A 26,324-nucleotide genomic window follows, 5' to 3' on the forward strand; every position below is an offset into this window, starting at 1 on the left:
ATTGAGTTATAATAGTCCCTAACTATTTTGGATAAAACTTTTATCAGATAATATGATTTGCAAATTTTTTCTCCCATTCTTTGGGTTTCCCACTTTCTTGACAGTATCTTTTGAAGCATAAGTTTTTAATTTTAATTGTTTTAAACCTTATTTATTTTGAGAGAGACAGAGACGGCACGAGTGAAGGAGGAGCAGAGAGAGAGGGAAAGAGAGAATCCTAAGCAGGCCCCATTCTGTTACTGCAGAGCCCAGTGTGGGGCTTGAACCCATGAACCATGAGATCATGACCTGAACCAAAACCAAGAGTCAGACACTTAACCAACTGAGCCACCAAGGCACCCCAAGCTCTTTAATTTTTATGATGTCCACTTTGTTGTTTTCTACTGTTGTTTGTGCTTTTGCTGTTATAGCTGAGTGTAAGCTGTTTTTTTTTTTTTTTTCCTTTTTAAATTGGTCCTAATATGGCACATTTGATACAAGTGTAAGCTTTGGTATCACAGTCCTATTTTGCAATTCTAACTCTTCTTTAGGCAAATTATTTAAACTCCCTCAGCCTCAGTTACTCATCTCTAAGAGGGAGATAATTCTAGGACTTCTCTCTTGCACTTTTGTAAGGATCAGATAAAATAACGTATGTGAAATATCTAGCATTTTGCAGGTCTCTGGTAAAACTCTATTAATGTTAGCTATTACTATGATTATAATCCCAATAATAATAACCTCTAGTGCTCTGAAATTTAAACTGAAGCCAAGTAATTTACATCAAGAAGCATATAATAAGGTGCATTTGTAATGTTTTATAGACAACAATGAATTTGGCCCCCATGAAAACCAGGTAAAGTAATTGTTATTTCTAGCAGCAGCTGTAGCTGAGAGATCTAGAACATTTTCCAAGGTCATGTGACTGGGAAATGTTACAGACAGGGTTAGAGCCTACAGTTGTTTTTTCTTCTTGAAATCACTAATTCAGTTTTTTTTTTTTTTTCCAGTAATAGATTTATAGTAGGAGTCAGGTGGCTGGAGCTTTGCAGTCTCCATGAAGAAGTAGTACCTCAGACAACCATATCAGGAGGAAAAAAGTAATTTTATGGAAAATTAATACTGATAGTGAGCATTGTGTGAGAATCATGGAGTTAGAACACATTTGACTAGAAAGTGAATGTTAGACAGCCGTAACAAGTAATGAATTGCAACTGTGTGTACCTTCTCTAATTAAAAACAACTTCCTCCTTATTTCCAAAGTTATACATGCTCATAGTTAAACATTGGATAATACAGAAAAGCAAAAAAAAAATTTTTTTTCCACACATTTCCTTAATATGCATGTATTCCTAATACACTTATATTTAGAAGTGTTTATAAAATGGGAAGATTTTCTATTTAATGTTTGGATTCATTAGGCATGAAGTTAAATTAATTTACATTAGGATGCTTTTATGGCTATAAATTATGGACTTCAAGAAGATTTTTTGGAATTGGCTCATGGTCTTTTGTTAAGCAGCAATTAATTATCTTTCCAGATTGTCTGAAATTCATGGACTACATTTACTTTGCTGTTCACTCATCTAGAGAAAGTAAAAGAACTTCTACAGTTTTCCTGGTAAAATTAGACCCTTATGAGTAATTAACTCTCAAACACAAGAATGGCTATCTTTAGCAAAGCCATTTGTTCTTCCTAACCGTGTTCAAGCTGACTCAAGTGGCTATTGCTTATAAATTTATCATTTTATGGATAAGCAGCAAAAACTGTTTACATGCTTGTGGAATCAGAGGATGAGGACTCACTGACCTGACCCTCACCCCAATGCTACAAATTTGGGGTACATTCTTGAAGACTGCAAGTTTTACATAGGACTTTTGAGAACCAGATACCATTACTTTCTCAAATGTTATTTTCACTAAAATTCACTGAGAAAAATACACCTATGAGATAACATGAAATCTAAGTTGATAAAACAACTGGACATTTGAAGTATTATTTGTATGACTTTTTTTTCCCCTTTAAATCCTTATAAAGGTGAGGATGACTTCAGGTCTCAAATCAATCCATCCAATCATAGCCATTTATCAAAAAACAAAAACAACAAATAAACATAATAAGAAAAAACTACAAAGCAAAATGGTAGAGCTATGCTGCAGAAATTTGAGATTTATTATCACAATGTGTTCTTATGATTCCCCTTCTTTCCTTTGCCTGAACTTCAACATTTTCTTCAATTAGGACTATCCAAATTATTTGGGTGAGTTCCAACTCAATGTAAATAAGTTGAATGATGAAAAAGCCTCTGGTGTATTTAAATTCGTCTGCACAAAATGGTTTAGAGTCGTTTCTACTTAGTTCCTCAAGTATTATTTCATGCAAAAAGGAAAAACGCTATTAGTCCATGCAACCAGTGCTTGTTGAATTTTCTGTTGTATTTCACTTGGCCAGTTAAAGAAAATGTAAAGCTAAATACTGTGGAAGCATGATTGTTTTATAAAAACAAAATTATTTTGAACTGAAAAGGTTTGACACTTGACCTTCATCTTAAATTCTAGCACATGAAAATGTTAGATGTCTCTGTTGGATTAATAAAAGCCAAATGTCAAATGCAAAAATGATTATAAGCTTTAATTATGTGGTTTTCAGGGGGATAGGTTTTGTGAAAATCAAGGCTTTAATAATGACTATGATTGAAAAATTATTTTTGTTATAAAGAATTACAAGTCACTCTATACAAAACTTGGAAGTATTATCTTAATAAATGAAACTAAACACAATTTCTTCTGTGTATGTCTGTCTGTGTGTGTATATTTTTAAAAAATGAACTGCTAGCATCTTTCCTAATAAAATCTGAAGCATCTTATAGTTAAGTGACTAGAACAGTGTATCTGGGTACTAGACACTTCCCCCCCCCCCAAATCCCTTAAAAACTTTTAAGTTATAAAGAACTACTTACTTTAGGGATCTCTGTTACCCACTAAGTAATGATTAGCTAGTTTCTGTTAGAAATAGCCAGAACTCTGGAAACTGTCACACTTTCTAAGTAGATCATTTTTTAAAGTCCATTGTCACTATATAGTGACTGGTTATGGATGAAGGAGGATAAGATTAATTAGAGATGAAAGGAAGAGATGGTGGGAACAAATTCGAAGAGAAGAAGGAATAGGATTTATTGCTGTTGGTTATTCTAGGCGCACTTGCTTTGCTTCCAGAACCACTTGGAGACTCATTGATTTCTAATGAAAGAAATATGGAAGTAGAAATCCTGACTGGGCATTCCTAGATTCCATCTTAAGATTATTCAAAAGGAGTGGTGGCTGGAGTTTGCCGTAGCTAATATATCATAGACTGTCTATGTGTAGATATCTGGGGGAATTTTTTGTTTTGTTTTGCCTTTGATTTTATATTTCTAAAATACAAAATAAGAGAACTTGTTGGGGCAGAAATTTCTTTCAATGTTATAGGTTTAAACTCACAGAATAAATTTTTTCTCTAGAGTAACTCTCGTGATTGCTAGGTAGCCTAAGGTCATTGAGTTTAGTTCTTATACTTCACTTTAAGCCAAGTTTCTATTTCAGGATACAAATATGGGTTTACTGTGGTAAGTTTATCAGGAAACACTAAATTTTATTAATAATTATGAATGGCTAACTTGAGTTTAAATACTACTGAATATATGTGGTTTGATGATGCTGGGCTATGGAACCCTGGATAATCAAACCTAGATATCAAGGTGTAATATCATATTAAAATGGGGGCAGACTACACAGGAAGCTTTTTTTCTTTTCTTTTTTTTTTATTAATTTTATTTTTTTTAATTTACATCCAAATTAGCATATAGTTCAACAATGATTTCAGGAGTATATTCCTTAATGCCCCTTACCCATGTAGCACATTCTGCCCCCCACAACCCCTCCGGTAATCCTCTGTTTGTTCTCCATATTTAAGAGTCTCTTATGTTTTGTCCCCCTCCTTGTTTTTATATAATTTTTGCTTCCCTTACCTTATGTTCATCTGTTCTGTGTCTTAAAGTACTCATATGAATGAAGTCATATGATATTTGTCTTTCTCTGACTAATTGCGCTTAGCATAATACCCTCCAGTTCCATTCACATAGTTGCAAATGGCAAGATTTCATTCTTTTTGATTGCTGAGTAATACTCCATTGTGTATATATATATGTATATATACACATACCACTTCTTCTTTATCCATTCATCCATTGATAGACATTTGGGCTCTTTCCATACTTTGGCTATAGTTGATAGTGCTGCAATAACAATTGGGATGCATATGTTCCTTTGAAACAGCACACCTGTATCCCTTGGATAAATACCTAGTAGTGCAATTGCTGGGTCGTAGGGTAGTTCTATTTTTAATTTTTTGAGGAGCCTCCAGACTGTTTTCCAGAATGGCTACACCAGCTTGCATTCCCACCAACAATGCAATAGAGATCCTCTTTCTCCGCATCCTCGCCAACATCTGTTGTTGCCTGAATTGTTAATTTTAGCCACTCTGACAGGTGTAAGATATCTCATTGTGGTTTTGATTTGTATTTCCCTGATGAGTGATGTTGAGCATTTTTTCATGTGTCGGTTGGCCATCTGGATGTCTTCTTTGGAGAAGTGTCTATTCATGTCTTTTGCCCATTTCTTCACTGGATTATTGGCTTTTTGGATGTTGAGTCTGATAAGTTCTTTATAGATTTTGGATACTAACCCTTTATCTGATACGTCATTTGCAAATATCTTCTCCCATTCCAGTGGTTGCCTTTTAGTTTTGCTGATTGTTTGCTTCACTGTGCAGAAGCTTTTTATTTTGATGAGGTCCCAGTAGTTCATTTTTGCTTTTGCTTCCCTTGTCTTCAGAGACATGTTGAGTAAGAAGGTGCCACGGCCAAGATCAAAGAGGTTTTTGCCTGCTTTCTCCTGGAGGATTTTGATGGCTTCCTGTCTTACATTTACATCTTTCATCCATTTTTAGTTTATTTTTGTGTACGGTGTAAGAAAGTGGTCCAGGTACATTCTTCTGCATGTCGCTGTCCAGTTTTCCCAGCACCACTTGCTAAAGAGACTGTCTTTATTCCGTTGGACATTATTTCCTGCTTTGTCAAAGATTAGTTGGCCATACGTTTGTGGGTCCATTTCTGGGTTCTCTATTCTGTTCCATTGATCTGAGTGTCTGTTCTTGTGCCAGTACCATACTGTTTTGATGATTACAGCTTTGTAGTATAGCTTGAAGTCTGGGATTGTGATGCCTCCTGCTTTGGTTTTCTTTTTCAAGATTGCTTTGGCTACTCAGGGTCTTTTCTGGTTCCATGCAAATTTTAGCATTATTTGTTGTAGCTCTGTGAAGAATGCTGGTGTTATTTTGATAGGGATTGCATTGAATATGTAGATTGGTTTGGGTAGTATCGATGTTTTAACAATATTTGTTCTTCCTATCCAGGAGCAAGGAATCTTTTTCTATTTTTTTGTGTCTTCTTCAATTTCTTTCATAAGCTTTATTTAGTTTTCAGTGTGTAGATTTTTCATCTCTTTGGTGAAATTTATTTGGTGAGATTTATTCCTAGGTATTTTATGCCTTTTGGTGCAATTGTAAGGAAGCTTTTTATAGAGGTAGCCCACAAAAGGTTACTTTAAAGTAAGCTGGAAACTCATTTATTAAAATAGACATCAGGTCTTTGATATAGAGGCAGCTCACAAAAGGTTACTGAATAAAAATTTTTTTTAATGTTCATTTGTTTTTGAGAGAGACAGAGATAGAATGCGAGTGGGTTAGGGGCAGAAAGAGAGAGGGAGACACAGAATCTGAAGCAGGCTCCAGGCTCCGAGCTGTCAGCACAGAAGCGGATGCAGGGCTTGGACTCACGAGCTGTTAGATCACGACCTGAGCTGAAGTTTGACGCTCAACTGACTGAGCCACCCAGGCACCCCACAAAAGGTTACTTTAAAGTAAGATGGAAACTCATTTATTAAAATAGTCATCAGGTCTTTGATATGGACCAAAAGATGTATGTTTTAAGTTTTTTTAAAGAGAGATGAAAAGGTTTATTTTTAAAATTTCCTACAAATTCCTTATAATATTTGAAATTTACAGATAGTAAAATTCTGTTTATTTGTAAATTTAGTGTCATAATTTAATAATTTCAAACATATTGAACATGTAATTTTTATTGATAGATGGAGTATATTTTCCTTTTTACTAAACTTTCTGTAGGCTCCTTCCTTTCTGTCCTCAATGCCATTTCCCTTGTCCCAAGTCTTTCCACCATCTGGCAGTGATCTTCTGCCACTGGCCCTGCCTAGCTGTATGGGTTAACTTTTTTAGGAAAGTTTTGAGCGGGTTGTTAAGTACAACTAGTATTAAAAATTAAATGATATAAACTTATAATTAAATTACAATAAAACAAAGGGAATAAAAACTCAAAAGTTGGGGCGTCTGGGTGGCTCAGTCGGTTAAGTGTTTGACTTCCGCTCAAGTCATGATCTCATGGTTTGTGGGTTTGAGTCTCGCATTGGGCTCTGTGCTGTCAGCTCAGAGCCTGGAGCTTGCTTTGGATTCTGTGTCTCCCTCTCTCTGCCTCTCTCCCATTCATGCTCTGTCTCTCTCTGTCTCTCAAAAATAAATAAACGTTGAAAAAAAACTAAAACAATATCAGATTCCAAGTCTATATTGGAGGCCAGATCACATGGATATTTACATGTGTCCCTTTTCTCTTTGTTTTAGTTGGACCAGACCAATTTTGAAGAAAGGGTACAGACAACGCCTGGAATTGTCAGACATATATCAGATCCCTTCAGCTGATTCTGCTGACAATCTATCTGAAAAATTGGAAAGGTATGTTCATACACATTGACCACTAGTTGAAAAGAGAAATTAATACTATTAATTATTATTAATTATTAATATTAATACTCTAGAGAATAGAGAACCAATCTTTTAGATGTCTTAATTCTCAAAATGGCATATTTACAATAGGAGCATCTTATTTTCTTGCTGAAGTCTTCACCAATCAAAAATTAAACAATGAAGGGTTTCAAAACTAACCATATTCCTGATAAATGACTTTTTCTGAGAAATAATTCTGAGACATTATCTGTCTTTAAAGAACATTAAGTAGATTTTGTGAAGACTGAAGTAATATCTATGAAGCAAATTGTGTCTATTTGCCTCCCAAATATTAATATGTGAATAAAAGTGTACACACTTGGAAATCTTAAGGTTATGGCTATTGGATATCAAAGAAATGTAAAAATTTCATATTAAAATTTTTTTTAATGTTTATTTATTTTTGAGAGAGACAGAGATAGAATATGAGTGGGTTAGGGGCAGAGAGAGAGGGAGACACAGAATCTGAAGCAGGTTCCAGGCTCTGAGCTGGCAGCATAGAGCCCAATGTGGGGCTCGAACTCACGAGCTGTGAGATCATGACCTGAGCCAACGTCAGACGCTTAACTGGCTGAGCCACCCAGGAGCCCCCCAAATTTCATAGTTTTGAGTACATATTGAATGCTAGGTATAGTATCTCCTCTCAGCTCTTGGAGGAAAACGTCATTATCTCTATCTTGCAGGGAGCAAATTGAGGCTCAGAGAGATGCTGGAATTTTCCAGCTAATGAGTTGACAGAGCCAAGATTCTAATGCAGGTCTGTACTTATAGCCTCCCCAGGATCAGTGCTTCCCATAGAAAAGTTCTCAGAGTTCCCTGTTCTAAGAGTATTAGAATCCTTTCGATTACCAGCAACAGAAACCCAATTAACTAACTTAAGTAAATATAGAGAAATTGTTGGCTTGTGTATCCTACCTGTGTGAAGGGACCTAGGTAGAGAACTGGCATTAGAGACTCAGTGGAACCAGAGACTCAAGGGCCACTTGGTGGCATTTACTTGTGCTGGTTTTATTCTCTCAGACCAGATTCCTCCATGCAGTGGGTCCTTAGAACTCTTTGCTCATGTCTTTACAAACCAGGGAGAAAAGAGTCCTTTCTCCTTGGCCAAATGTGAAAAATCCTAGAGACCTTAGACCTTAGACCAAAGGAAAAAAAGAAAGAAAAGAAAAAGAAAAAAGAAAAAGTAGCTAGTAAATTATTGCCTCAAAAAAGTTGAGACTCATAATTTGTTTACCTTACTTTCACTAAACTCATTTCCCTATAAAAAATATTTTCAAAGCAAAGTAAGATATTCAGCCTTATTTTTTCTTGATTTTATTCAAAGAATTAGGTTAGTGAGAATAATAGATTCATATTTCCAAGATCAAGGACCAATTCCTGTTATTGAGCACTTAGTGTGTATAAGTGCCATGAAAGCAAGGATATTTTTGTTGGCTGGTTGGTTTGGTTTATTTATGATGTATCCCCAAGTGCCTAGACTAGGGCTTGGCATATAGCACATGCTCAATAAACAATTGCTGAATGAATGGTAATTGAATGTGCAATGACCAACATTATATGAAAACCTGTAACACTGTTGCAGAGATAAAATGTGTAAACACAATACAGTGTAGATGTACCAGCAAGTTCACAATAAAGCAGTAGATATTGAATATCTTAGTTCTGAATAGATGCTAAGGGAAAGATGAATCAAGGAAGGGCTAGGTTAACAAAAATCTGTGTACTCCAGTTCTATTTTCATTTATGGCCAAATGGAGGACACCTGAATTTGTAGGATTATCTGACCTAAGATTGTTTTTCCTGTTTTCATTGTATCCCCCATATCAATTCAATTAAAAATATAACTATTTTTTTTTCAATTCAGTAACTCTGTGCCAGCATAAGTCCATAAATTCTTTCTTTTATCTTTATTTTGTATCTCTTTTCACCATATTTATTTCTTTTTTTGAAAAATAAAATTGTTATTTAGAATTTATTGAAACATTTTGGAAGAGTGATATATCATTTATATATAGTACTTTGTACCTCTGCATCCTTGGAAAGTGACCTGGACTCACATTTCATAACTTCCTGGTGACAAAGGTCCTTAGGTGGTTACCACATAGTTGAGGCACACTGGCCCATCTGACTCAGTTTGTGGCTGTGGCATTGAACCCTCTATATCACTCCTATGTGCAAACTGCACACCCATTCCATGAGAAGCTACAAACATGATAAGCATAGAGCTTCTTCCTTCATGATTTAACTCTCAGTGTTTGAAATTCTTACTGGGTCTGTTGTGGTGCTACTGAAACCACACTACCTCCTCTCCCTGCTAACTCCTCTCGAGCTATAAAATGTTCAAATCCCAGCCATTAAAATAAATTATCCCACCTTGCCTTTCCTTCAGGTTGCTACTCCATTCTTTTTTCCTTCTCCTCCCCCTCCTCCTCCTCCTCCTCCTCCTCCTTCTTCTTCTTTTTCCACAGCTAACATTTCTCTGCTCTCCTGGTCTCTCCACTTCTTCACCTTTCCTTTTCATCTCATCTTTCTGAAATATGGTTTCCACATCTACCATGGTGCCAAAATGACATCAATCAGGGTCACCAGAGGTCTCTTAATGTCAAATAAAATGGCATCTTCCTACATGACTTCATGCTGACCTCTTCTTCCCACCTTGAAACCATTTCTCTGGTCTGTGTACCACCTTTCTTTCCTGACTTTCTCATCTGACCCATTCTTCCTTTGGAAGAGAGGCTGGGGGCACCTGGGTGAATTGGTTAAGCATCCAACTTTGACTCAGGCCATGATCTCACGATTCGTGAGTTCCAGCCCCATGTCAGGCTCTGTGGTGACACTTGGAGCCTGGAGCCCGCTTTGGATTCTGTGTCTCCCTCACTACCCTCCCCCCCACCCCCGCCGCTTTCGTTCTGTCTCTCTCTCAAAAATAAATAAAAATTAAGAATACAAAATAAAATTTAAAAATTTAGCTTCTTACCCTGTTGTGAGTCACTGAATGATATGGACAAGAGGCAGGCCCTGCATGTGAGTGAAAGAGTAGATAGATGGGATAGGGCGATTAGGCCTTGTTGGTAGTAAGCTTCTTGGAGGAGCCAGTGTCCATGCACAGACTGCCAGGTTTGCCCTCAAATTTCAGTTGTGTGGTCTTCCTTTGGAGTAACTTAAAACCAGCTCTGGTAATGGTAGAAGAATAGTAATGGAAAGAGCTCTTAATGAAATGCAAACCCTTTGTCTGGTTCTTGCCTGTGAAACTTTTCATCTCTGTACAGTTTAATAATGAATATCAGGGTAACATTCAGAGATATATTTTAACAACTTGGGAAGAGAAAGAGGGCCTTCATTAACAGAAGTGGCGATAATGTAAATATAATCCACAGATGAACTTACAGTTTTTAAAAGAAAACATTTCTTTGATACCACCTTCTTTCAGACTATGTGGTTTCTATTCCTACCAGAAAATAGAGAATTTGATTCTGTTCTAATTTTCTAAAGACTTTTACTCTAATAAATGACTTTAGTAGTTGAAAACGAAGTTTGACAAGATTTGTTTCATACCCCTATACTTAAAAACAGAGTCATTCAGACAGGCTTTTCTAATGTTAAATAACAGAAAAATTCACCTGACTTTTTATATTGTTGTTTTTTTTGACAGTTAAATTTTGTAAAATCTACTACAGTTCCTAAACAAGTAAAGATCAAAAGGCGAAGAGGAAAAAAAGTTACATTTTTGTTTATTTTTCACTCTGTCCCAAGCATAGTAATGTATATTCCTAAGAGTCATACTTTACTAATCCATTTCTTGGCACTGCTTTAAGAAGCCCACAACTTTCTGGGCTTGCCTCTTGTCCATCACATCTGGCCTTGTCATGAAGTCAACTCTTTGAAAATTGATACATAGTGAAGCATCAAATTCTGCCAAACATCTGATGAGTGTTGGTGTTGGAAGGTCTCCACAAGGTTGTTTTTTTTTTTTTTTTTTTTTTTTTTTTGTCTCTTTAGTCACTTGTGTTAATCTCCTTGGATGTCTTTGTGAGAATACAACTATGTTAAGGGAAATAAAACAACTCAAATATTTGCACATGCAACTTATTGGTCCCACTTTTTATTCTTTTGCAGAGAATGGGACAGAGAACTGGCATCAAAGAAAAACCCCAAACTCATTAATGCCCTTCGGAGATGCTTTTTCTGGAGATTTATGTTCTATGGACTCTTATTATATTTAGGGGTAAGGATCTCATTTGTAAATTCATTATAGATAATAAGTATATTCATTTTTATGATTTTATTAATCTAAAGTAATTATATTCATTTTATGACTAGGGTAATCTGGTGCTCAGATAAGAGGACTAATTCAACTCTAAATACAAAGAAACCACTAAAACTCTAGTAGAGACAAGTAAAAATGCATTAAGATGTCCTGAAACACAGGTGGCAACCTATAATTTAAAATAGGTTCAGCATTAAAAAAATTTAAAAAAAAAGGGGGGGGGGCGCCTGGGTGGCTCAGTCAGTTAAGTGTCTGATGACGTCTGAAATCATGATCTCGCTGTTTGTGAGTTTGAGCCCCGCATCGGGCTCTGTGCTGACAGCTCAGAGCCTGGAGCCTGCTTTGGATTCTGTGTCTCCCTCTTTTTCTGCCCCTCTCCCACTCTCTCTCTCTCTCAAAAATAAATAAACATTAAAAAAAGAAAAAAATAAAAAACTGGGGATTGAAGATGGTGGCGTAGGAAGACGCTGGGCCCACCTCATCCTGCTCATGGCTTAGATTCCACCCACATCTGCCTAAATAATCCAGAAAACCACCAGAAGACTAGCAGAATGGACTCTCTGGAGCCAAGCATAGACAAGAGGCCCACGAAAGAGGGTAGGAAGGGTGGAGAGGCGGTGTGTGCTACACAGACTGGCAGGAGGGAGCTGGGGCAGTGGAGGGGTAGCCCTCCTGGCAAGACAGAGCCCCCAAGTCTGGCTTGCAAAAGCGGAGGGACTGGACTCCATGAGTTCTGACAGCCAGTGGGACTTAATATCTGGGATGTTAAAAGTCAACAGCTCTGCTCTTGGAGAGTGGGGAGGGTGAGAGAACACCGGGAGGGAGAGTTGCTGAGCCCTGGAAGACAGAGCTCAACTTGGTGGGGAACAAAGGTGCTGGCAAGCACCATATCCCTCTCCCATCCCCCAGCGGAAATCCCAAAGGGAACCAGTTCCCTGTCACTGAACTTGCTTGCACTGCGCAAACACTCAACCCTTCTGTGGATCCATCGCTCCAGGTGCTGCAGGGCCCCTCCTGCAGGAGACCACCAACAGCAAAGGGAGCTAAGCCTGCCCCTCCTACTCCTGTGCACCTTGTGGATATACCCTGGCTAATATACCAGATCCCATCGAAGCAGCATCACAAGCCAGGCAGTGTGCAAGTAGCCCAGACAGGGGCCACACCACTCCACAGTGAGTCCTGCCGCTGGGAGAGGGGAAGATAAGTTACACACCAGTCTGACTATGGCCCCAGCGGTGGGCTGGGGGCAGACATCAGGTCTGACTTCAGCCCTGCCCACCAACACAAGTTACTCTGGAAAGCACAGGGGAAGTGCCCTGTAGTTTGGAGCCACCGCAGGGACTACCCAAAATGACGAAACGGAAGAATTCTCTTCAAAAGAAATTCCAGTAAGTAGCGATAGCTACTTAAATCAAAAACGATTTAAGCAATATAACAAAACAAGAATTTAGAATAATAGTCATAAACTTAATCACTGGGCTTGAAAAAAATATAGTGGACAGCAGAGAAATCTGTTGCTACAGAGATCAAGGGACTAAGAATAGTCATGAGGAGCTAAAAAATGCTATAAATGAGGTGCAAAATAAAATGGAGGCGACCACAGCTCGGATTGAAGAGGCAGAGGAGAGTATAGGTGAATTAGAAGATAAAATGATGGAAAAAGAGGAAGCTGAGAAAAAGATTAAAAAAAATTCAGGAGTATGAGGGGAGAATTAGAGAACTAAGTGATGCAATCAAACGGAACAATATTTGTATCAGGAATTCCAGAAGAGGAAGAGAGAGAGAGGGGCTAAAGGTGTGTTTGAACAAATCATACTTGAGAACTTCCCTGATCTGGGGAAAGAAAAGGCATTGAAATCCAAGAGGCACAGAGAACTCCCTTCAGATGTAACTTGAATGGATCTTCTGCATGACATATCATAGTGAAACGGACAAAATACAAGGATAAAGAGAAAATTCTTAAAGCAGCTAGGGGTAAACATGTTCTAACTTACAAAGGGAGACCAGTAAGAGTAGTGGCAGACTTATCTACTGAAACTTGGCAGGCCAGAAAGGAATGGCAGGAGATCTTCAATGTGATGAACAGAAAAAAAAATATGCAGCCAACATTCCTTTATCCAGCAAGTGTCTCATTCAGAATAGAAGGAGAGATAAAGGTCTTCCCAAACAAACAAAAACTGAAGGAGTTCATCACCACTAAACCAGCCCTACAAGAGATCCTAATGGGGATTCTGAGAGTGAAATGTTGCAAAGACAACAAAGTACCAGAGACATCATACAGGCATGAAACCTACAGACATCACAGTGACTCTAAACCCATATCTTTCAATAATAACACTGAATGTAAATGGACGAAATGCTCCAACCAAAAGACATAGGGTATCAGAATGGACTAAAAAAAACAAGACCCATCTATTTGCTGACTACAAGAGACTCATTTTAGGCTTGAGGACACCTTCAGATTGAAAGTGAGGGGATGGAGAACTATCTATCATGCTACTGGAAGTCAAAAGAAAGCTGGACTAGCCATACTTAGATCAGACAAACTAGACTTTAAATTAAAGGCTGTAACAAGAGATGAAGAAGGGCATTATATAACAATTACAGGGTCTATCCATCAGGAAGAGCTAATAATTATAAATGTCTATGCGCCAAATACGGGAGCCCCCAAATACATAAAACTGTTAATCACAAACATAAGCAACCTTATTGATAAGAATGTGGTAATTGCAGGGGACTTTAATACTCCACCTACAACAATGGATAGATCATCTAGACACACGGTCAATAAAGAAACAAGGGCCCTGAATGATACATTGGATCAAATGGACTTGACAGATATATTTAGAACTCTGCATCCCATAGCAACAGAATATACTTTCTTCTCGAGTGCACATGGAACATTCTCCAAGATAGATCACATACTGGGTCACAAACAGCCCTTCATAAGTTTACAAGAATTGAAATTATACCATGCGCACTTTCAGACCACAATGCTATGAGGCTTGAAATCAACCACAGGAAAAAGTCTGGAAAACCTCCGAAAGCATGGAGGTTAAAGAACACCCTACTAAATAATGAATGGGTCAACCAGGCAATTAGAGAAGAACTTAAAAAATATATGGAAACAAACAAAAATGAAAGTACAACAATCCAAATGCTTTGGGAAGCAGCAAAGGCAGTCCTGAGAGGAAAATACATTGCAATCCAGGCCTATCTCAAGAAACAAGAAAAATCCCAAATACAAAATCTAACAGCACACCTAAAGGAAATAGAAGCAGAACAGCAAAGACAGCCTATATCCAGCAGAAGAAGACAAATAATAAAGATCAGGGCAGAAATAAACGATATAGAATCTAAAAAAACTGTAGAGCAGATCAATGAAACCAAGAGTTGGTTTTTTGAAAAAATAAAGAAAATTGATAAACCTCTAGCCAGGCTTCTCAAAAAGAAAAGGGAGATGACCCAAATAGATAAAATCATGAACGAAAATGGAATTATTAAAACCAATCCCTCTGAAATATAAGCAATTAGCAGGGAATACTACAAAAAATTATATGCCAACAAACTGGACAACCTGGAAGAAATGGACAAATTCCTAAGCACCCACGCACTTCTAAACTCAAACAGGAAGAAATAGAAAACTTCAACAGACCCATAACTAGTGAAGACATTGAGTCAGTTATCAAAAATCTCCCAACAAATGAGTCCAGGACCAGATGGCTTCCCAGGGGAATTCTACCAGCTATTTAAAGCAGAGATACCTATGCTTCTCAAGCTGTTCCAAAAAATAGAGAGGGAAGGAAAACTTCCAGACTCATTCTATGAAGCCAGCATTACTTTGATTCCTAAACCAGTCAGAGACCCAGCAAAAAAAGAGAACTACAGGCCAATATCCCTGATACACAAATTCTCAATAAGATACTAGCAAATCGAATTCAACAGCATATAAAAAGATGTATTCACCATGATCAAGTGGGATTCATTCTTGGGCTGCAGGGCTGGTTCAACATTTGCAAATCAATCATTGTGATACATCACATTAATAAAAGAAAAGATAAGAACCATATGATCCTGTCTATTGATGCAGAAAAAGCATTTGACAAAATTCAGCATCCTTAATAAAAAACCTCAAAAAAGTCGGAATAGAAGGAACATACTTAAACATCATAAAAGCCATTTATGAAAATCCCACAGCTAGTAATATCCTCAATGGGGAAAAACTGAGAGCTTTCCCCCTGAGATCAGGAACATGACAGGGATGTCCACTCTTACCGCTGTTGTTGAACATAGTGTTGGAAGTTCTAGCGTCAGCAATCAGACAACAAAAGGAAATCAAAGGCATCAAAATTGGCAAAGATGAAGTCAAGCTTTCACTTTTTGCAGATGACATTATACATGGAAAACCCGATAGACTCCACCAAAAGTCTGCTAGAACTGATACATGAATTCAGCAAAGTCTCAGGATACAAATTACACTCTTATACACTAACAATGAAGCAACAGATAGACAAATAAAGAATCTGATCCCATTCACATTTGCACCAAGAAGCATAAAATACCAGGAATAAACCTAACCAAAGATGTACAAAATCTGTATGCTGAAAACTATAGAAAGCTGATGAAGGAATTTGAAGAAGATATAAAGAAATGGAAAAACATTCCATGCTTATTTATGGATTGGAAGAATAAATATTGTTAAAATGTCAAAACTACCCAAAGCTATATACACATTCAATGCAATCCCAATCAATATTGCACCAGCAATCTTCTTGAAGTTAGAGCAAGCAATCCTAAAATTTGTATGGAACCACAAAAGACCCCGAATAGCCAAAGTAATTTTGAAGAAGAAGACCAAAGCTGGAGGCATCACAATCCCAGACTTTAGCCTCTACTACAAAGCTGTAATCATCAAGACAGCATGGTATTGGCACAAAAACAGACACATAGACCAATGGAATAGAATAGAGACTCCAGAATTGGACCCACAAAAGTATGGCCAACTCATCTTTGACAAAGCAGGAAGGAATATCCCATGGAGAAAAGACAGTCTCTTTAACAAATGGTGCTGAGAGAACTGGACAGCAACATGCAGAAGGATGAAACTAGACCACTTTATTACACCATTCCCAAAAATAAACTCAAAATGGATAAAGGACCTGAATGTGAGACATGAAACCATCAAAACTCTAGAGGAGAAAGCAGGAAAACACCTCTCTGACCTCAGCCGCAGCAAGTTCTTACTTGACACATCCCCAAAGGCAAGGGAATTAAAAGCAAAAATGAACTATTGGGACCTCATGAAGATAAAAACCTTCTGTACTGCAAAGGAAACAATCAACAAAACTAAAAGGCAACCAACAGAATGGGAAAAGATATTTGCAAATGACATATCAGACAAAGGGCTAGTATCCAAAATATAAAGAGCTCACCAAACTCCACACCCGAAAAACAAATAACCCAGTGAAGAAATGGGCAGAAGACATGTATAGACACTTCTCTAAAGAAGACATCCAGATGGCCAAAAGGCACATGAAAAGATGCTCAATGTTGCTTCTCATCAGGAAAATACAAATCAAAACCACACTCAGATACCACCTCACGACCAGTCAGAGTGGCTAAAATGAACAAATCAGGAGACTATAGATGCTGGCGACGATGAGGAGAAATGGGAACCCTCTTGCACTGTTGGTGGGAATGCAAACTGGTGCAGCCGCTCTGGAAAACAGTGTGGAGGTTTCTCAAAAAATTAAAAATAGATATACCCTATGACCCAGCAATAGCACTGCTAGGAATTTTCCCAAAGGATACAGGAGTGCTGATGTATAGGGGCACTTGTACCCCAATGTTTATAGTAGCACTCTCAACAATAGCCAAATTATGGAAAGAGCCTAAATGTCCATCAACTGATGAATGGATAAAGAAATTGTGGTTTATACACACAATGGGATACTACATGGCAATGAGAACGAATGAAATATGACCTTTTGTACCAACGTGGGAACTGGAGAGTGTTATGCTAAGTGAAATAAGCCATACAGAGAAAGACAGACACCATATGTTTTCACTCTTATGTGGATCCTGAGAAACTTAACAGAAGATCATGGGGGAGGGAAAGGAAAAAAAATTAGAAAGGGAGGGAGCCAAAGTATAAGAGACTCTTGAAATTGAGAATAAACTGAGGGTTGATGGGGGGTGGGAGGGAGTGCAGGGTGGATGATGGGTATTGAGGAGGACACCTGTTGAGATGAGCCCTGGGTGTTGTATGGAAACCAATTTGACAAGAAACTTCGTATTAAAAAAAAATAAAAATAAAAAAATAAATAAAATGGGTTCAGCAATAAATAAATAAATAAATAAATAAATAAATAAATAAATAAATAAATAGGTTTAGGAAATTTCTTTGAAAATACTTATTTTCTATTATGATCCCAAATCACATTATCTTACTAGTACAAGAGATTGCTAATGTTTTTATTTTTTTGTATTTGACTGTAGGATATCAAGACACAATGTCAGGTCAAATTTAGCCAATTATCCATATGAATAAATGTAATATCTTGCAATCATACCTGCATGCTGAATTTCAAAGAAAAATAGAAAAAATTTAAAGCTTGGCAGTGAGGTACTCTCGTAGTATATTTTCTCAGTCACCTCTGTCTTCATCAGTGGGAAGAGAGCTCTGTACCTGAAAGCCCCTGGCTTTCTGGTGTTTAAATGTAGTCTGGGATGCTTCCCAGTGCTATTAAATATGACTCAGATATGTTAGTTTTTACATCACCAGAGCGTCATTTCAAATCCTTAGTTGTAACCTGTAAAAGGCATGACAAGTTGAAAACTTATTTAGCCTTTAAGTAAAGGCTGTGCACAGTATTTGCTTTGGGATGAGTACTATCTTTATTCACAGGTATTGTATTCATATTGATCTCCATGTGTTGGAGAGTTAGCAGTGCCATAGTGTCAAGTTGCATGTTTTTAAGAATTTGTAGTTTGTACATACCACTAAAAATACATTTAAAAATTTATCGTGACAAAGATGGTCATATTTCGGTCCAAAATATTTTGTAATTCTCTTGACAATCACCTGGAAAAATTCTTCTGGCTTTTGAGTTGATCTGCCATCCATCTATCCACCCATCCGTATCTATCTGTCTGTCAATCTGTCTGTCTGTCTGTCCATTCCTACAGAAACCAACAACATTTTAGGGAGGGAAATATTTTGTTCATAAATATAAGTAAGGCAAGTCAAGAATTAATTATCTTTTAAGATGTCATTGAGGTGATTTTTCTCAGAAAGGGTACTCAGAACTTGGGAAACAGTTTTATCCACAGCATCTGGCTCTATTTGACTTATTAAAAAATCTTTTGTTGGTTGTTTTAATGACAATGGTGTATATGTTTGAGTCAGTGTATAGAAGTACAATTCTCTCTGAACATATATAAGAATGTAACATTCTCAATAAGTTATAGTTGATTGAAGTGAATGACACTTCAAACGATTGTTATGTCATGATCAAGATTGTGGTGAAGCTGAAAATTCTCTTCAGTCATTGTCTCCATCACACACTGCTACCATTGATTAATACTGATTAACCTAACATCCTAACGATCGAGCTCCTTTTATGCTCTGCCTGCCTTGTGAAATAATTTATCCAGCAGCATTGAAGTTTCATGAGAACAAAAGCACTCATTTAAATATGATAGTTTAGGTGATACATGAACATATTTATCGAATGGTTATTTTGGTCATGTGTACAAAACCAAAAAAATGGCTTGATATAATTTAAAGTTTATTTAATTTAATATTTATTGTACCTAATCTATTCTAGGTTCAGCATTAAGTCCTTTATGCAGATTGTCTTATTGAATTCTTCTGGTAACTCCATGGAGCAGATGTTATTACCTCTAGTATACAGAGAAGGAAATTATGAAACTTTCCAGAGTACACATATGGTAAATTTTAGTGATAGGTCTCTTTAGCCCCAAAGACTGTGACCTTTCCACAATATCCAATTATAATTGTTATATAATTATATTTGTAATGATTGTCTTTAGGTCCTCAACAGAATGGTGTCTCTAGTAACCAGCCTCAGGTCTGCTGAGTTTTTTGCATCTTCCTAGGAGACACAGGTTAACAGAAGCTTAAAGGCTGAGGGTTCTTCCAGGGTCACCTGAGGGGCAAATCTGAAGAAAGTTTGCAGTAGGGGAACAAACTAGAATCTTCTCCTTATATTCCAGAAGGAACTGTGTCAAATCCACCCAAGGACCAGTATTGCCAAGGTCAAACTTAAAAACAAAATTAAGGGGTAGAAGAATGTCATGGGTGTAGATAAGGACTTATTCTTAAACTTCTCAAACTTAAACATATCCTAGCAAAAGGAATCTTAAAGGCTTTCATGGTGTATTAACTACTCTTGAGTGGGAGTGAGGGATGAGGTGCTCTCCAGTAAACATGAGCCCTAGACTGCAGGTCTGGAACCATCAGCACGTTCAAAGGGCAAAGTTTACTTCCTCCAGTTCACCTGCTACAACCTATAACCTGTCTATAACCAACAGAATATTGGTGAGGAAAAGAACCGATGGGAAAAGCAAGGAAAACGTGTGCGGTGGGAAGGCATGGAGAGGAAAATTTACATTGGCAGTGGTACAGGTGTGGTGAGACGAGGTTTCTCACTCTTGTCACAGAGAAAAGACCTCACTGAGGTTGTGAAGTTTTAAGTAGTGAAAATGTTAAACACTGTAACTCTTAAAGAATTTAGATAACCATGTGGTCATTAAGACGAGTGCAGCTTTTCAGCATACCTAATCTCTTGTCTCTATTCTTTTTGTCACTTACAGAAGAAAAGAAGGGTAGAAAATGTAGCCGTTATTATAAGACCTCTACCTTTTGAAGCAACTTCTACCAGTACCTTAGTATTTATGGTATTCTTTTGGGTCATTCCTTTTTTTCCTCTGCTTGTATCAGCTTGGGGATTTTTCATTCCATTAAATGAGTGAGGATTCTTGAAATTGCTAGAACACTACTCTTGCTAAAAGGTGGACATGCTTTCAAAATTATCTGTACATTCTTAGTCCCTCTAAATCAGGATAATTGTGACACAAAGAGGATTCAGTTGTTTTCAGGACTGATAGAAAAAGTGGTGTAAGATTTGCTTTTGACTGTGAAAGGTTAAGAAAAAAAGAAAATGCTATTATCAAGGAGCTTGTATCTCTACAATAGTTGATGTAATTTTAACTCATATTAGCTATGGCCTCTCATCATTAACTATGTACTTGTTTTTTCTTCATCTGACTCAGCAGCCAGATACAACATGTCTTTCACATTTGAGACTCCTAGCATAGAAGAGAAACTGACTGTTGAAAAACTGAGCATGAGAGTCAGTTAAGGACAGTGAGAAGCAAGCCAAGTGTTGGGAGTACTGTGAGCAAATTGCTGAGAGAATAGTGTTATCCCTTCTTGATTCCTAGGCAGTTCTGGGCATATTGCCATCCTCAAAGTGAGATGCATGTCAGTACAACTTGGGTCAAACCCGTTCTATTCATTAGACCCCAAGAAGGTTATGGACATAAAGGAGAAGTCCTAGTACTAATGTTGATAGAGTTCTCAAGTCCCATGGTCTGTATTGCATAAAACGATCTTTTATCTCTTATGGTTTTTTTTTAAAATGTTTATTTATTGATTTTTGAGAGAGAGAGAGAGAGTGCACATGCAAGTTGGGGAGGGACAGACAGGCAGGGAGAGAGTAAATCCCAAGCAGGCTTCATACTCAGCGTGCAGCCTGGTGCAGGGCTCCATCTCACGACTGTGAGATCAGGACCTGAGCTGAAATCAAGAGACGCTTAACCAACTGAGCCACCAGGCTCCCCTGTCCCTTAAGTTCTAACAAAGACATTGAGTAGGCAGTTGAATACAAGCCCACTGCTAAGAAACGGAGAGCGTTTGAGGGAATTCTGCCCACAGATGGTCCCTGGCTTAGGCTCTGACTTATGTATGTTCCTTTCAGATGACTGGTTACCTAAGGACAGCTATCTCCAGCAAATCTCCTTCTTCTAGATGCCTGTTAGGTGGGTCCCCTTTCTCCTCTTCCTTCCCATCCCTACCTCTCCCCATATGTACCTTCTTCTCTAACCTCAGCAGTGACTTGCATGCTGTACTCCCTAAACTCGCCCTATATCCCATTTCTACTCGCTACTAGAACCCTCATCTCTAATACACACTTCCTTGCGTTGTCTACCTGAATGAAGGCAATCTACACCTTCCCTCAGTTCCTGTGATAAGAGTTGGGAGTTCTTGGGCTTTAGATTTCTTTGAATCATAAGAAATTTCTGTATCACTCTTCTGGATATTTCTGTATCCAGAAGCCCCACCCCAAATATGTGATTTAATTGATTTGGATGGGCCTTGGGATAATAGTAGTCTCATTAAGGTTCCCAGGTGATTCTGATTTAGGTAGACAAGGGCCAACATTATTACTAAATGCATCTGATTTTTGCTAGAATGACTCACATTGAGAAAGCATTTTAGTTTGAATTTTTCTTAATGATGATATGAAAAAACTGAAAAACATAAAAATGAATATTAACTCTTATAATAACATTAGAGCAGTGTTTCTCAAACTTTAATATGCATACCAGTGACCCAGGGATCTAGCTAAGATGCAGGTTCCAATTTAGGAGGTTTTGGGTGAGACCCTAAAATTCTGCATTTCTAAAAGCTCTCAGGTGAAGGCCTTGCAGGGTTGTGGGAGAAGAGAAAGCCTTGGTAGAAGGAATACTGTTGTGAGAAGTGGGCAGATTCATGAGGGCCAATGAGCCCTTGAATAAAGTGACGGGAATCCCACTGGGATGAGAAAGTAGCTAAGGGTTTATTGGGAAATCCCAAAGTAGCTAGTGTTAACTCTCCACGTCTTCCAGCAGCGCTCCTTCCAGGACCCCACTGGAGAGAAGCAGATGACAGGATGCATGGAGAGGGCAAAGATATGGTTAAAAGGCACTCTGTTTCTCTTCCAAGATTGCAGCAGAGGGAGATGTTACATCTTTTTCTGTAGGAAATTTGTTACCCGGGTTGGTTGGTTTTTTGTGAACAATTTGAACAGAACGGTGCTCCAGGAGCATTTAGTGGTATATGTACTTTTGAAGGCTAACCTAGGAATCCAGTATCACGTCCAGTAGAATACTGTGTCTAAAACCAAATGCATCTCCTGTTCTTCCACGTGAAATTTTGGAACAAAATTGATTTGTAAATTGGGAATTGTTTGTGATCATGTTTTTTTTTTTTTTATTAAAAATTCTTTTAATGTTTATTTATTTTTGAGACAGAGAGAGAGAGTGAGCGAGGGAGGGGCAGAGAGGAGGGAGACACAGAATCCAAATCTGGCTCCAGGCTCTAAGCTGTCAGCACAGAGCCCAAAGTGGGGCTTGAACTCAAGACCTGATCCGAAGTCGGATGCTTAACCAACTGAGCCACCCAGGTGCCCTTGTGATCATGGTTTTTAAGACTTAAACTGGATATAAGGGCATCTAGGACTTCCATTCCTGATAGGAACTTGGTGCATTTTTAGCTCTTGTAGCTAACCAGTATCCAATATGCCTAATGAATAAAATATGTTTAAAGTAAAAATATACGTATGTATTTTCTTTTCAAAGATGGGGTATTTTTTTCTTTACTTCCCCAGGGCTTGCTCATGCCCTGTTGCCACAAACTTGTTTTATGATCTTTGGGCAAGTCAAATAAACTTCCTGGATCTCTGTTTCCTTGAGTATACAGTAAAAGAGGCTGTAGTAAAGTGTATAATGTCTATGATCTCTTTAAACTTTTCAATTATGTGTCCATGAGATGGGTCCTAGAGAAGTGGCATTTTTCTTAAATCACAGTGATCTAAACTTATAACTTGATTTGCTAAGTTGATGTTGAACTAATCATAATCCTTGCACTGATGGTCAGTTGAGAGATAAACAAGTCATGTTATAACATTTCCATTTCGATTTATGGTTATGAATAAAGAGGAAGGCTTTGCAGTCAAATGTTTGGTTCAAAGCCCAGGTTTACCACTTAATAGCTGTGTGACACTGGGAAAGTTATTTAAACTTGAATAAATCCTGGTACATAGCAAGTGCTTCATAAATGATAGCTATTACTGGGGCTCCTGTGTGGCTCATTTGGTTGAGTGTCCGAATTCAGCTCAGGTCATGATCTTGAGGTTCATAAATTTGAACCCACTTTGGATCCTCTGTTTTCCTCTCTCTCTGCCCTTCCCCCATTCATATTCTCTCTCCCTATCTCAAAAATAAATAAACATTAAAAAATAAAAATAATAGGACTCCTGGGTGGCTCAGTCATTTCTCAGTGTATACCTGTGTGTGTGTGTATTTTCTTTTATGTTTTTGTATGCATGTTTTCTTCACCACTTATTAATGACCATAAATCATATGAAATTTCCCAACTAAATTTTATTATTCTTTTAAATATTTTTATGATTATGAAAGTAATCAGATAATTACTGATAAATTTGATGTTCATCCTTCTAGTTTTTTTCCCATGGGAATGGAATATATACTTTATTAAGGGAGGGGGATCATTGCTTTATATAATGTGTTATAAATCTGCTTCTCTTCTTAATGTATTATGAATGCCTTTTATGTCATTAGATGATTTTTTACCTAGTCACCCTATTGTTTAATAAATCATGTGACTGTACCATACCATAATTTTTCAGTTCCCCATCATTAAATGTTTATATTGCTTCTAATTTTTCATGACTGTAAACAGACCTTCAATGACATCCCTTTAGCAGATTCCCAGATTATCAAATTGCCTTCCAGTAAAATGTACTATTTTACTTTCTTGCTACTAAAGTATGAAAATTCAGCCCTCACCAATAATAGGTGTCATCATTTAAAAATTATTTTCAAATTGCTCATTGAGAAGGAATATATTATTATTTTTCTTTGCATTACTTTTGGTTTCTAGTGAGTTTAAACAGTTTTTGTATATTAATTAAGCATTTATATTTTTTGTGTGTATGTAATTGCCTTTTCATGTTTTTTGTCTATTTTAGAGTTTGTCTTTTTCTTATTGATATAAGAGAGTATTTCCCCCAGCCTATCATTTGTTTCTAGTGAGTTTTACCTCTTATTTTCTTAACAATTAGAGGTTTTAACTTTTAGGGCACCTAGGCAGCTTAGTCCATTAAGTGTCCGCCTTGGACTCAGGTCATGATCTCAACAGCTCATGAGTTTGAGGCCTGCGTCGGGCTGTCATGGGCTCTGTGCTGACAGCTGAGAGTCTGGAGTCTGCTTCAGATTCTGGGTCTCCCTCTCTCTCTGCCCCCTCTCCCGCTTGTGCGCGCGCGCGCTCTCTCTCAAAAATAAATAAACATTAAAAAAATTTAAAAAAAGAAGTTTTAACTTTTAAAAATTTGCTGTCAAATCTATATACCTTTTCCTTTGTTTTCTGCTTTTGTTATCAGACATTATTAAAAGCCTTCCTACCCAAATTATTTATGTTTTTACATGTTTTTTTATATTTATTTATGTTTATTTATGTTTTACTATTTCAGCTTTTACATGTAAATATCTAATGCATTTGCAATTTATTTTGATGTATGTTTGAGATAAAAATGTAATTTTAAAAGTGAGTGTCCAGTTTCCTCATCATTTATTGCATAATCTAGCCTTTCTCCACTGAATTAGAATAACATAATACACAAAATTATTACGTGTGCTTGAACCTGCTCACAGATAAATCACTCTATTTCTTTGTCATGCCACATATTATAATAGCTGTATGATTTAATATCCAGTAATGTAAACCTTTTCACACATTTTTCTTATTCCTCAAATGTTTTTGACTAATCTCTCATTTTTTTCAAATGAAATTTATAATCATTTTACCCATTGATTAGCAAATACTCACTTAGTGGATGTTCTGTGCTAGGTATTGTGCATCATGTTGGGATTATTATAGAAATGAAGACAATCAGTCCCTGCTATTATGGTGCTGAAAATCCACTTCCAAAGAACCCACCTGAAATTCTGATGAAAGTTACGTTAGACTTACAAAATACCATGGAGAGAATATAATCTTTGTAATATTCAGTTTTTCTTTATAGAAAAATTTAAAGTCCTTAAGACTTTTATTTAAGACTTTAAATTATGTCTTAGTAGGGGCGCCTGGGTGGCTCAGTCAGTTGAATGTCCGACTTCGGCTCAGGTCATGATCTCACCATTTGTGAGTTTGAGCCCCATGTCGGCCTCTGTGCTGACAGCTCAGAGCCTGGAGCCTCCTTTGGATTCTGTCTCCTTCTCTCTCTGCCCCTCCCCACTTGTGCTCTGTCTCTCTGTCTCTCAAAAGTAAATAAATGCAAAAAAAATTAAAATATGTCTTAGTAATGTTTATAAATATTTTTAAGGTATATATATTAATTATTGGTATTTATAATGTCTCTTGTCATATAACATAAATTTTTATATAAATGGGATACTTATTTAATTGATTATTATGCTTGGTATGTAGGAATTTAATTTCTTAGTATAATTATTTCTTAAACCTCTGCCTATGAAACTCTTAATTCACTTAAATTTGTTATATGGATGGTCATATTCTATGCTTATAATGATCCTTTTCATTTCTTCATAATACTCATACCTTGATCATTTCTCTTATTGAGTTGTAACAGCTAAAAGTTCCAGAAAATGTTAAATTGTTCTAATAACCAGTATTCCTATTGTTTGTGTTGGCCTGACCCTAAAGGTAATGCTTTTAGTTTTATTAATTAGTTTGTTAAGATTAGTTAATTAGGTGTTGATTGCCATTTTGAAGGAAAATTTATTTCTTTATATTCAAGTATAGTTAGAACATTTATCAGAAACTGATATTGAAGTTTTATCAGATTTATTACAGTTGTTAATGAGATAATCATAAGTTCTTCTATAGTCTATTGGATTCTATTAATTTCTTAATATTGAGCAATCCTAACTTCTCAATATTTCTCAAATAATGTCCTAGTATTCCTGGGATAAAGACATATAAATAATATTGTAAAAAAGTTGACATACTGATGATGGTGAGGAATTTAGTGACTACATACCATAGAAAATAATGGAACCTTAGAAGTTCTTCAACTAATCATGTACTTGTATCAGAAAAAATAACTACGCTTTGAGTTTAGAGGTATAATTTTT

At 37.0% G+C, this 26,324-nt stretch overlaps 1 protein-coding gene across 2 annotated transcripts in view; it reads left to right on the plus strand.

The window, feature by feature from the left end:
• Positions 1 to 26,324, plus strand: part of CFTR (CF transmembrane conductance regulator) — a 181,352-nt gene that overhangs the window by 19,231 nt on the left and 135,797 nt on the right. The window contains exons 2-3 of one of the 2 annotated variants that reach the window (XM_019418034.2): positions 6,713 to 6,823; positions 10,991 to 11,099. In XM_019418034.2, coding sequence (XP_019273579.1) covers positions 6,713 to 6,823; positions 10,991 to 11,099 — 220 coding nt within the window. Of the gene's footprint in view, positions 1 to 6,712; positions 6,824 to 10,990; positions 11,100 to 21,145; positions 21,207 to 26,324 lie in introns of those variants that run through there. The other variant, XM_019418035.2, reaches the window with a different exon arrangement.

The sequence above is a fragment of the Panthera pardus genome, unplaced genomic scaffold (genome assembly GCF_024362965.1).
Source record: "Panthera pardus isolate Hobbes unplaced genomic scaffold, ASM2436296v1 HiC_scaffold_8, whole genome shotgun sequence".
Classification (NCBI taxonomy): domain Eukaryota; kingdom Metazoa; phylum Chordata; class Mammalia; order Carnivora; family Felidae; genus Panthera; species Panthera pardus.